The sequence below is a fragment of the Watersipora subatra genome, chromosome 9 (genome assembly GCF_963576615.1).
Source record: "Watersipora subatra chromosome 9, tzWatSuba1.1, whole genome shotgun sequence".
NCBI lineage: Eukaryota > Metazoa > Bryozoa > Gymnolaemata > Cheilostomatida > Watersiporidae > Watersipora > Watersipora subatra.
The window spans coordinates 56553961-56567617 of NC_088716.1; the positions used below are offsets into that span (position 1 = coordinate 56553961).

Consider the following 13657-nt stretch of genomic DNA (forward strand, 5'->3'; position numbering starts at 1 on the left):
TCCCTAGTTGTAGCTCATATGACAAACAAAGATTCGACTCGAATCATGGTCCGTAAACCAAAAAATCGGGTATTGAGCGGCTCGTATATTGAGGTTTGACTGTAAAGCATTTATTCTAATACTATATGTAATTCCCTCAAGTACTCATCATTAAATTTTGAAGCTGTGAAACGAATTAAATAAAAGTTAATAGATTCCTCTCCGAATATTTGCTCCAACATACGACATTTCTAATAAAGAAAACAAATACCAGAATGGAATACCTCCAGATGCTGAGTAATTGCATAGACAGCCAATATAGGTTATATTATAATACCTGGGACGTGTTCCCTTCCCCTTCTCACAGTGATGCAGCACAATATAGGTTATATTATAATACCTGGGATGTGGTCCCTTCCCCCTCTCACAGTGATGCAGCACAATATAGGTTATATTATAATACCTGGGATGTGTTCCCTTCCCCCTCTCACAATGATGCAGCACAATATAGTTTATATTATAATACCTGGGACGTGTTCCCTTCCCCCTCTCACAGTGATGCAGCACAATATAGGTTATATTATAATACCTGGGATGTGTTCCCTTCCCCCTCTCACAATGATGCAGCACAATATAGGTTATATTATAATACCTGGGACGTGTTCCCTTCCCCCTCTCACAGTGATGCAGCACAATATAGGTTATATTATAATACCTGGGATGTGTTCCCTTCCCCCTCTCACAATGATGCAGCACAATATAGTTTATATTATAATACCTGGGACGTGTTCCCTTCCCCCTCTCACAGTGATGCAGCACAATATAGGTTATATTATAATACCTGGGATGTGTTCCCTTCCCCCTCTCACAATGATGCAGCACAATATAGTTTATATTATAATACCTGGGACGTGTTCCCTTCCCCCTCTCACAGTGATGCAGCACAATATAGGTTATATTATAATACCTGGGACGTGTTCCCTTCCCCCTCTCACAGTGATGCAGCACAAATTTTATCCACTGCTCGGCGAATGATAATAGAATTTCATTCTTCTTTTGGCCACAGCCTGCAGCTACCCTGTTAAATTCCTGTCAATAACGACTAAAATATGTAGTGTATTAATTACAGTAGATGCTCCTACAGCGTAAACAATCCGTTCCAGAAACGCTTACAATAATATAGGAATTTTACATTATACCAACAGTAAAATACACATAAATTGCCTAATATGTTCCATGACCTTTTCAAACTTAACCCATTAGTCCTTCAAAATGAATAAACAGACTAGACTTACCTTTTTAATTTACTTTTAGAAACCGTAACTGTAGTATTATTGGTTTGTATCGACAACTTGTATTGTTTCTTATCACTTTCACTCAGTTCTCGGTCCATGAATATAGTAATTTTACAATGAAAACACACGACCTCAATGTCAATTCCCTCGACTATCTTTTTATTTTAGACAGCAAAGCCTATTTTTCAAGAAGGAAAACAATAACAACGTTTTATATGTATAAAATAAAGTGAAACAAAAACGCAACTTTACTTTAAGAGCGATGTCTATCTGTCTATCTGTCTGTCCACCTATCCATCGAACAGGTTCAAGGTTATGATAGAATACAGCTTTCAACGATATTCCAACTCATGACATTCAGATCAGTAGATAACCACTCTAACACATGCACGGAATAATTGCACGACTACTCTACTTGTTATCTGTGCTCTATCAACACACCTTCTGACAATTTCTCATAGCGAAACAGACTGCCAGGGTACTAGTTTTTATATAATAGAGGTAACAATATACGCCATTTTTTCTCGAAAACGACAGGTGGGAAAGAGATATTTCAAGGGCGTTATTCAAATCCAATCTCAGAACTTTTGCTGACTTCACACTTTACATTATATGAATTTTTTTTCCGTTGTACAAAGCAACAACTTTCTATAAATTCTTTACGTTATACGGAATTGTTGGAATGTTATAGGAGCGTCTAATGTACTATTAAATATGTAGCGTATTAAATACTATTAGAGTAATAAGATTAGACTAGCCTGAGAGACTAACATTGAAAAAGATCTTGTAGCGATGTTGATATGCAAATGATTATGGAAACATCAAGCCGCTACCTGGAGAAACTCGAAGCCAAAGGAATAGCACTGATGTAGAGTCTCTTTGTAAGCAGATTTAACAGTCTTCCTATCAGCGTCTGTATCAAGACTCTGCAGGTCTGTGCTGTCCAACTGATTTTCTACATGCTCTATCGCCGTTTTTACACCCTTTGCCAATTCAAATGCATTTGCCTGTAAATGAGCAAAGAACTCGTGGGGCTAACAATACGGCTCAGAAGATACACCGGCAAAAGGAATGGATAATTATTAACAACCAGTATGCTGACATTGAGAGAACAGGCGTAATAACTATGTGTACAATTATTCGTAGATGTGCACATGGTGTTGCTTGGTGCAGCGGTAGCAAACTTCGAATCCATTTGGCTTCAAAATTGTTTGACTTTGAATTCACTTGGCTTTGAATTCACTTGGCTTCAAATTTGAATACCTTGGTTTGATTCATATGCAATGCAATATTTTTTCCTGACATTTTCGGGATGGTTTTAAACAGATGGCCAGACACGCCTTTTATTATAGAAAAAACTGATGATTGCCCTTACTCTCAGGTCACTCCAGGCTTCAGCAATGGCTTGATGGCATGTTGTTTGCTCATTCACCAACTCGACCGCGTCTCTCGTAACTTCACAGAAAGTTTTTCGTTGCTTTGACAGCAATGAAGAGTGGGCGACTATAAGGAAAAGACCTCTTACCTAGAAAAGAACACGAAGAGCTTGTTTTTTGTCTGGCTATTTTACAAGTTTTCAGTATTTACTGCATTTAAAAGGCTGCCAGAAAAGAGGAGCTAAAGACCATGACAAACTGATGCTATTCAGGTGAAACTAACGCCGCTCAGGTTGACAAGAATATGCAGGTGAAGCATTATTTCTATAGTCAAGAATGTATGAGTAAAAACAGCATAATCCTTATTGGTGAGAGCGTGCAAGGAGACTTACACAGTTCTTGTTGATGACACCTAGTAGCTTCAACAGTATTATTATTATTATTGTGTTTAAATGTTAAGATTTAGAGATGAATAATATGAACACGATAGAAAAGAGAGCAGAGGAAAAATGGCAAAATGGAAAAAGGCATATATTGTAGACATTCCTATATCGTATATTTCCTATAACGTAAATTCCAGATAACGTAAAAAATTTATGTAAAGTTTTTGCTTCGTACTACGTAAAATATTCCATATAACGAAAAGCGCCAAGTCGGGCGAGTTGTCAAATTCGATTTGAACGTTAATCTATCTCGCCGCACTTGCGAAAGAAAAAACGACGCGCATATAGCGTTATACCTAATATATGTATATATACAACTTTTGCAACAATCTAGTTTGTCGTGATAGATCGCCAGATGTGTCAACAAAACAGAGAATAGGGTAGCTGTGCATTGGTCATAAACACAAATGCGATCGATTGGTGCAGACGCTATGGCGTCGGTCCACCGATCCGAATGTCATGAGTTGGAGTATCATCGGAAATTATCTTTTATCTTAACCATGACCCCACGACCAATAGGTAGTACTGCTTTTTTTTTGTCAGATATTTCGTTGTTTTGCTTTGTTGTAGACGTATAAAATATTTGTTATTAGTTTTACTTTGCAAGTACAATTTGCCGTTTAGAAAAATAAGCAAATCGTTGCAAATGAACGTCGAAGATGTGCGCTCCCATCAAGTTATCGTAGAATTACCGCAATCATGATCTATAAAACCAGAGAGATTGATCATGAAAAAAAGAGAAGTTGTTGATGCAAACCAATAATACTGCAGTCACAGTACAGCCCACAAATTAAAAAAGTTGTGTCAAGTTTTTCCTTTTTGCATGGCCAAAAGGGGTGAGTTTAGAAAGATCTTAGAGTGGATTAGGCAATTTGCATGCATTTTACTGTTTCTATAATGTAATATCCTTATAATGTAAACATTCCAGGAACGAATTATTTACATTGTTGGAGCGCATACTGTATTGTGAATGAGAAGAGTGTGGGACACGGGAGCAAGTGGGAAGAACAGCGGATCAGTAAATAAGGAAACATCCGGAATATAGAAGTAAAATTAACAAAGAAGAGGAACAGAGAGCTGACAGATGTAAAATTAGACAGAATCAAAGGAAAACATGTCAAAAGGAGCAAAAACATGAAATAGGAATGTTGTCTAGCAGTCAAGCAGAAGGCATGTTTGTGGTAGCCATGGATGTGAAGTCTGTAGGTTCGAAGGCCCGAATCTAGCCTGTCTTGACAAGCTGTTGTTTTTGCGTAGTTGTCCCCCGTTGAGCGGCGAGCAACAACAGCTTGTCACAAGACGTACTGCACCTGATGCATCAGCTGCACTTATAAGGAGTTATTCTCTTCCGTCTATGCGGCTTGGTTGCGATGTTATGTCGGTCGCTCCATTGGTAATCATAACGAATTTTGCGCAAAAATTTATGTAGAAAAATAAGATTATAACGTTTAACCAGCGACCAGTCTCTGCGGTAAACTTTAGTAGAACTTGAGAACTTAGGCAACAACAGCGACTAAACATGTCGTTATTTGTGCGCTCAGTCAGTTTTAATTCTATTTTTGTATCAGTCAGTTTTATTTGTTCTAATGGATTTTATTTTGAGTTTATTTTATTCTTAAGTTCTACTAAAGTTTATCACAAAAACTGGTCTTTGGTTAAACGTTGTAATCTTGTTTTTTTTCTACATAAATTTTTGCGTGAAATCCGTTATGATTACCAATGGAGCGACCGACATAACATCGCGGCCAAGCCGCGTAGACGGAAGAGAACAACTCTCTATAAGTGCAGCTGATGCTTCAGGTGCAGTACGTCTTGTGACAAGCTGTCGTTGCTCGCCGCTCGACGGGGGGACAACTACGCAAAAACAACAGCTTGTCAAGACAGGCTGCCCAAATCATACAAAGCAGTTTTGGTCGCAATTAGTTTTTGCTATGCCTTCTATACTATGCCACAACCTTCTATACAATGAGCGCTGCTTTTATTCTGGATTACAAGACATTGCTTTGTATTCTCACTCGTTTATCAGTATCAACAGTAGCAGTAGTACTCGCTATTAGTAGCGGTAGTACTTGCTATCAGTAGCGGGAGTACTTGCTATCAGTAGCGGCAGTACTTGCTATCAGTAGCGGCAGTGCTTGTTATCAGTAGCGGCCGTACTTGCTATCAGTAGCGGCAGTACTTGCTATCTGTAGCGGCAGTGCTTGCAATCAGTAGCGGCAGTACTTGCTATCAGTAGCAGTAGTACTCGCTATCAGTAGCAGTAGTACTCGCTATCAGTAGCGGCAGTGCTTGCTATCAGTAGTAGCAGTGCTTGCTATCAGTAGCAGTAGTACTCGCTATCAGTAGCGGCAGTACTTGCTATCAGTAGCAGTAGTACTAGCTATTAGTAGCAATAGTACTTGCTATCAGTAGAGGTAGTACTTACTATCAGTAGCAGCAGTGCTTGCTATCAGTAGTGGCATTACTTGCTATCAGTAGCGCCTGTATTTGCTATAAGTAGTGGCAGTGCTTGCTATCAGTAGCGGCTGTACTTGCTATCAGTAGCGGCAGTACTTGCTATCAGTAGCAGTAGTACTCGCTATCAGTAGCAGTAGTACTTGCTGTCAGTAGTGGCAGTACTTGCTATTAGTAGCGGCAGTGCTTGTTATCAGTAGCAGCAGTACTTGCTATCAGTAGTGGCAGTACTCACTATTAGTAGCAATAATAACACCGTACTGTATACCAATAATATTGGTAAGATTTGTGAAAAACTCACTCCAATGTGTGATAGAGCTATAGTAGTTTCCGTCTTTGGTTCAACGCTGATAACCTCACCCTCCCAAAAGTTTGCATCCTCACCAGTGTTACTAAGCAACAGATAACCTAAAGTAAAAAAGGAAGAGAAAAGAGAGAGGCAAATTGATAATTCGCACGTTTTATAAACGGAGCGCCTATTGAGTTAGACACTCTAACCAAGTCTGAGAGCTTCATACCCCATTTCTGTAGATTAAAAAACCGAAATTTACCTTCTCTTGAAGCCTCGGCAGCGACATCCTCCCGACCACAGGTAACATCTAAGAGGGCGAGTAGAGTCTGTTTATCATCTTTGATGCAGTCAGGTGCGAGTATGATGTAGTTGGCTGTGTGAGGTACTATCACCTGATCAGCAATTCCATAGAGTTACTTATGTAGAAATCAACTTATTGAGCATTAATTGAAACTAAATCAGGTGTTATAATGGGCTATGACTAGTACTGCAGTCAAACCTCTACATGCCAATTTTCAAACGCATTATGTGAATTTTAAGCAAATATTTGACTCCAGCCCCATAACAATTTACAATATTTGAAGTTGAAGGTGTTGTTAGAGTAGGTTATGTTCTGTACCTCTATCATCTCTCTGCCTCTTCCCTATACATTGCCAAACTTCACCTGTACTCATGTGTCTCTAAAGTACATCAACACAAACCTTCTTTTATTAAAAGCTTGTTAACTAATTTATTTTTTAAATCTCCGTTATGATGTGTTTGTTTGTGCAATGTTCTAACTGCAATGTTCATCAAGGAATTAGCAACACGAATTAACTTAGGTTTAGAAACTGTGGAACCAATTAAACGAATTACGGTTTACTCTTCAAATGAATACAAAACGAATAAAATTCCTAAGAAGAGGTTCGACTGTACAAGTTGTACTAGATCGACACTAAGAAATAGTGATATAGAAGTTCCCTTCACCATGCCAGCATGTAGGATTAATGACACCATGCAGAAAGGCACCTACAATAGCTTGTTATACTGTGCTATCTAAACATGGCGCTATGCACGCAGCACTCGCCATGGCTTGTCATCTTCATCTATAATTCTATATATTCATGAGATGTTGTACCAAACACTGTCCATTGAACACTTTACTAACATATATGGATATGCCAACAAGTAGTAAGCACTCACCCTGACATGTTTTGTGGATTGAAGAACTCTCATCAGGTCAATGGACTTGATCTTCACCTCAAACTCTGCTGATATTTCAAGATCCTTGCGCAGTTGCTTAGCAAATCCTAAAGCTTTGGATGCCCACTCTCTCTTTCTTGTGAAAAGGGTTTTAATTTCTCTACATGTCTTAATAAGCATTTGCCTGTAACCAAAGAGCACCCTGTTTATGTAGCAGTACATGCTACACGCAATACAGCAGGTCACTGTAGATTATCTGACACTGCAGAGAACCAGACACTGTAGAGAACCAGAGACTGTTGAGAACCGACAATGCAGAAAATCAGACACTGCAGCGAACCAGACACCATAGACAAAAAGACACTAGAGAACAAGAGACTGTAGAGAATGAGACATTGCAGCGAATCAGACACTAGAAAACCAGACACTAGAAAACCAGACACAAGAAAACCAGACACTAGAAAACCAGACACTAGAGAACCAGATACTGTAGAAAACCAGATACTGTAGAGAACCAGACACTACAAAACCAGACACTGTACAGAACCAGACACTAGAGAACCAAAGACTGTAGAAAACCAGAGACTAGCGAACCAGAGACTGTAGAGAACTAGACACTGTACAGAACCAGACACTAGAGAACCAAAGACAGTAGTAAACCAGAGACTGTAGCGAACCAGAGACTGTAGAGAACCAGACACTGTACAGAACCAGACACTAGAGAACCAAAGACTGTAGAGAACCAGAAACTGTAGCGAACCAGAGACTGTAGAGAACCAGACACTGTACAGAACCAGACACTAGAGAACCAAAGACTGTAGAGAACCAGAAACTGTAGCGAACCAGAGACTGTAGAGAACCAGACACTGTAGAGAACCAGAGACTGTAGAGAACTAGAAACTAGAGAACCAGAGACTGTAGAGAACCAGACACTGTAGAAAATCGGACACTGCAGCGAACCAGACACCATAGAGAAAAAGACACTATAGAGAACCAGAGACTGTAGAGAATAAGACATTGTAGAGAAACTGACACTAGAGAAGCAGAGACTGTACAGAACCAGACACTAGAATACCAAACACTGTAGAAAACCAGAGACTGTAAAGAACCAGACACTGTAAAGAACCAGAGAATATAAAGAATTGGATACGTTAGATGCATATACCGCAGAGAATAGCTACCGTAAAACGTCTAATTGAACGCCATGACGCTCTATTTTTCAACTCTTCCACTATAGTGGTGGCCAATTGGGAGCGGCGTTCAAATAGAGGTTGGCGGTGTATTTTTCAAACAGCTCGTCAGTATTTTTGGAAGATACATTTAGCCCTAACACGGGTGAAGTGAATGTTGCCTATATTTTGCTCTCTTTTTTCGGCGTAGTGATATTAAACCTTTTGGATGCAGTAAATCTGCTAACTTACCTCTAACTTGTCAAAGATCCTTTAATAAATGTGCATCGAGAAATAGCTCTAGCAGTTAATATCTATTGGTTGCAATTGAACTGCGATGATATTATAGCCTGTGTCCTTCTTTGCAATCTGTTGGCATTTTCAATTTTTATTTCATTTTAAATTTGAAGACATATATTTATTTTATGTCTATATTTAACATTGCTGAATAAAAGCTCATTGCACTCACTGATATGTTTGCTACAGTTTACAGCCAAAACTAGCTTTTTATGTGCAATAGAAGTGGAGTTATGAGCATCGATTCATTGTAAGCTGAGTTGAGATAGCCGCAAAAATGCTATTGAACAACATGCAATAAATCTGCTTATTTAGAAGTTACACAACAATAATCTATCAAATGATACAAATATATATTCATGAACAAGTGACATAAACGAACCATACTTATATTACAAGCAGACACTAAAAGTAACATTTTTCAAACAATATTTTCATTGTTGCTTTCGATGAAACGAACATCTAGTTGTCTAATACCTTCCACAATATCTTCAGGCTTCAATTCTTCTTCTGAACTGCTGAACTAGTCGATATTAGCGTTTAAATAATTTTTTAGCAGAGCAAAACTTTTACGCGCTGCATTTAGCACTAATGCAATGTATAAAAGTTTGCTTGCTAGCGTAATCTTTGGTCCAAAATTTGCGAACCGGGTTTTATATACATGTCCTTCAAAGTATTAGGACCGCATTAAACAAAGAACTACTATTAGCCCGAGACAGTAGTAATTTATATTATGTTGCTTTCAAAGTTCATCCACCATCGTAAATGTAAGCCTTTTTTTTATATATTTAGGCTACTTCGAAGTAGAAAGGCTGCGTTAAACAGGGAGCTACTACTAGCCTGAGGTGTTGCTTTCAAAGTTTTAACGGAAAAATGAAAAGCTATGGAATTAGACGAGAGAATTAAATGTTATTGATATAAACAATTCATTATTAATATAATATTGTGGACACTTTTTTTACTTATCAGTTGATTTTATGGACTCGTAAAGATCAAATAATGTCAAAGTGGTGGTCAAATGGAGGGGGCGTTCAAATGGAGAGTGGCGGTCTATTATTCAACCCTTCTCTCAGGCTGGCGGTCAATTGAAAGTGGCATTCAATTAGAGGTGGCGTTCAATTAGAGGTTTTACTGTAAATACTGGTTCACTATATCGCTGCATGTCGGAGTTGTCCTTTCAAAATTCATCCTCAACTATGTGTACCAGGGATCGATAGCATCGACGAAGCAACGTGGATATGTCGAGAAAGTTTGCAGCTGTCAAACTTTCCTGATATTTCGCCGAGCATCAATGACAACCTGTACTATGCATACGATTTCAGCAAAGGTAATTCACTGTGGCGGATAGCATGATTTATTTATTTCTGTTGAGGATAGAAGCTGACTAGTATTTGATTCGAGCACGCAGAAACAAGAGGTTTCTTCGAGAAAAATTAAAAAGAAAAATGAGAACACTAAGTCACGGAGTATTTGCTGATGCAAACGCGGATAGGTTTGTGATAGCGTGAACACCGTCATCATAGACGATCATCAAACTATTTGGTATCAACGCCAAGATACGGCGATATAGCGTGAACCGACCTTTAGATACTAACCTGTAATGAGCTGTTGTACAGTAATCGTCAGTCAAGTGCTCCATATCAGAATCAATGTTGCAGAATGGATCATTGGTGGGTGAGCATGGGCTATCCAAAAAGACAGTTGGATTACTGTTGAACAAAGCTCTATCTAGCTCCTGCTCTAGCTCATTCTGTATCCATTGTAGCAGCATGGAGCACATGCCACTGTCAATATATAAACAAAAGGCTTGGGATGCATCATACAGACAACTCATTAGCAATCAGCAGCAGGTAGTTAACAAAAAAATTGCACGCACCAGAAGCGTTTGCTCGCCTCAGCCATGCCTCCAGTTATGAATGGACAAATCTCTTTGCAGAAGCTCCACTCTTCTTCGAGAAAAACCTTCAACTGATGGGCGGTTGTCTCTTTCTTAAGGGTATCCATGCCGTATTCAACGTAGCCAAAATATACCTCGATTATTTCTTTCAAGTCATTGTTGAACCGCTCGATGTTTCTCTCAAAGAGTTCATCAGTGATCGCGTACTTCTTAGTAACAGGGGAGAGAATGTACTGGTAAGATTGCTTCACAGAAATGGCAACCTTGGCTGTCTCAGAACACTCGTGAACAACCTGCAAATATCAACATATGATTCCAAAATGGACAACTACAACTCAAGATGTCTACACAATCATTCATTCTACTTTCGACCAAGAATAGAGTAAGATCCTTAGTTTTACCTGTCTGATGATGGGCAGTGATGGGTTGTCCACATGCTGCTCCAGTCGTAGCCTGAGACACTCGTGAGTGAGATCGAGTGGAAACCTTGCGAGGAAGACAAACATAGGAATGATGCTGGGCAACTTCATGCTTTGCCATTCAGGATAAAGAGTGAAAAATCCATCCATTGCATCTCGTTCTTGCACCTTTTGGTCTGCTGTTATGACATCTCCATCAGAGGAAAGTGGTAGGACATCACAGTGCTTTACATGCGGAGAGACCAACTGGATAACAACAACAGAAAGTTATGTGAATAATATATAATACAGAAAGGTACAATACAGACATACATGTATATGATAAAGATATACACGATACAGATATGCATGACACAGATGTGTGGTATGTCAGGGACATTATATAAGTACACCGGGGTAGGTCAGGGGAATTATATCAGTACACCGTGGTAGGTCAGGTGAATTATATCAGTACACTACGGTAGGTCAGGGGAATTATATAAGTACACCGGGGTGGGTCAGGTAAATTATATCAGTACAATGTGGTAGGTCAAGTGAATTATATCAGTGCACTGTGTAGATCAAGTGAATTATATCAGTACACTGTGGTAGGTCAGGTGAATTATGTAAGTACACCGGAGTGGGTCAGGTAAATCATATCAGTACAATGTGGTAAGTCAGGTGAATTATATCAGTGCACTGCGGTAGGTCAAGTGAATTATATCAGTGCACTGTGTAGATCAAGTGAATTATATCAGTACACCGTGGTAGGTCAGGTGAATTATATTAGTACACTGTGGTAGGTCAGGTGAATTATATAAGAACACCGGGGTAGGTCAGGTAAATCTTAGCAGTACAATGTGGTAGGTCAGGTGAATTATATCAGTACACTGTGGTAGGTCAGGTGAATTATATAAATACACCGGGGTAGGTCAAGTGAATTATATCAGTACACTGTGGTAGGTCAAGTGAAGTATATAAGTACACCGGGGTAGGTCAAGTGAATTATATAAGTACACTGTGGTAGGTCAAGTGAATTATATAAGTACACTGTGGTAGGTCAAGTGAAGTATATAAGTACACCGGGGTAGGTCAAGTGAAGTATATCAGTACACTGTGGTAGGTCAAGTGAAGTATATAAGTACACCGGGGTAGGTCAAGTGAAGTATATCAGTACAATGTGTAGTGTGTCAGTTAGAATGTTTGGCTAGTAAAAATCTTGTATAGATTAGTCACACTGTCCAGATGTTTGTATAATATAATGTTTAACATATAATATAATGTTTAATGCTAATATAAAAATCAGTCTTTGTATCTGCATTTATTGCTGTTTAATTTAAGAGTAAATGAGTATATCTTATGTCATAACTCTTACAACACCCGTGTAAATGAGGAAACGTAGAACATATAATTTATATATCAAACTTGAGTAACATAGATAAAGGCTATATAAAACAGTATTGATAGTTCAGAGGTGTTAGATGTAGCCATGTTTCACTGTAGTTACTCTCCTAGCGCTTACAAAACTTTCATATCTTACAATACTCTCCTATATACTTACAGTGCTAATAGTGACTACATGATGTACTTACCATACTCTCCTATATACTGACAGTACTAATTGTGACTATATGATGTACTTACATTACTCTTCTATATACTTACAGTACTAACTGTGACTATATGATGTACTTACATTACTCTTCTATATACCTACAGTATTAATTGTGACTATATGATGTACTTACATTATTCTTCTATATACTCACAGTACTAATAGTTACTATACGATGTACTTATAATACTCTCCAATATACATGTACTTACAGTACTAATAGCAACTATATGATGTACTTACAATTCTCTCTTATATACTTACAGTAGTAATGGTGACTATATGATGTATTTACAATATTCTCCAATATACTTACAGTGCTCATGGTGACTATATGATGTACTTAAAGTACTCTCCTATATACTTACAGTTCTAATCGTAACTATATGATGTACTTACAACACTATCCTATATACTTACAGTGCTAATAATGACTATATGATGTACTTACAATACTCTCCGATACACTTACATGACCGAGCTCCATGACGGGCTCCAGTTCCAGTTTAGCGACAGCATATTTTGCCTTTAGTCCAGGTCTGAGCAAGGCAGGTGACCTACTTTTTATCATATCTAACACGCTGCTTTTTCTACAAATTCAGATGCATCAAGCATTGGACAGACAGGAAGATGAGAGTAGAGGTGTGAATGTATGTGGCCAAAGTGACATCTCAGTAATTTATTTCTTCTTTAAAACAAGGAAACTGTTTTCATATTTACGTTTGGAGAAGATGCAACGATCTACAGCACTTACAACACCTAGCTAGTTGATCACACTGTTAGCGCATCCGTGCAAGCAAAGTTTCAATTAAATCAGAACATTAAAAATGCCATGGAGATTATCAACCAAAGGTGATCTATTCTAAGTCAAGGCATGATATACATAAACATAATGTGAGACACGAAGCGTGTCTTCTTATGAAATGCACTTGAATCTGCAAGACAATGTCACTGACACAAGACTGACACCCAACACTAAACATAGATACCAACCTAAGAATCCTGTCTACTTCTGGCCTGTAGAAGGAGGTGGGTGAGGCCTGTATGTCTACGGTAGAAAATGGTGTGGATATAAACATGTGTCTGCTATCGCCACTCGTGCCAGGAGAGGTGAGTTGGGAGGCACTGGTACTTGGACTGCTGGACAGAGCTCCGCTTTCAAATCGCACCTTCTATAAATTAAATGGCGGAATGATATACCATATAGCGCATCTACTCTGTACTCTTGTATAGTGTACTAGAAACTTATGCACTATATAC

General features: G+C 38.6%; 1 protein-coding gene across 6 annotated transcripts in view; it reads right to left on the reverse strand.

Moving 5' to 3' along the window:
• LOC137405509 (mitogen-activated protein kinase kinase kinase 4-like) overlaps window positions 1–13657 on the reverse strand; it is a 48903-nt gene that overhangs the window by 22118 nt on the left and 13128 nt on the right. For all 6 annotated transcript variants that reach the window (XM_068091804.1, XM_068091802.1, XM_068091803.1 and 3 more), the window contains exons 11-21: window positions 13391–13569; window positions 12870–12987; window positions 10786–11049; window positions 10364–10677; window positions 10083–10271; window positions 7022–7205; window positions 6099–6231; window positions 5849–5955; window positions 2650–2799; window positions 2108–2281; window positions 947–1068 (exon numbers count right to left, since the gene is read on the reverse strand). In XM_068091804.1, the coding sequence (XP_067947905.1) occupies window positions 947–1068; window positions 2108–2281; window positions 2650–2799; window positions 5849–5955; window positions 6099–6231; window positions 7022–7205; window positions 10083–10271; window positions 10364–10677; window positions 10786–11049; window positions 12870–12987; window positions 13391–13569 (1934 nt within the window). The remainder of the gene's footprint in view (window positions 1–946; window positions 1069–2107; window positions 2282–2649; window positions 2800–5848; window positions 5956–6098; window positions 6232–7021; window positions 7206–10082; window positions 10272–10363; window positions 10678–10785; window positions 11050–12869; window positions 12988–13390; window positions 13570–13657) is intronic.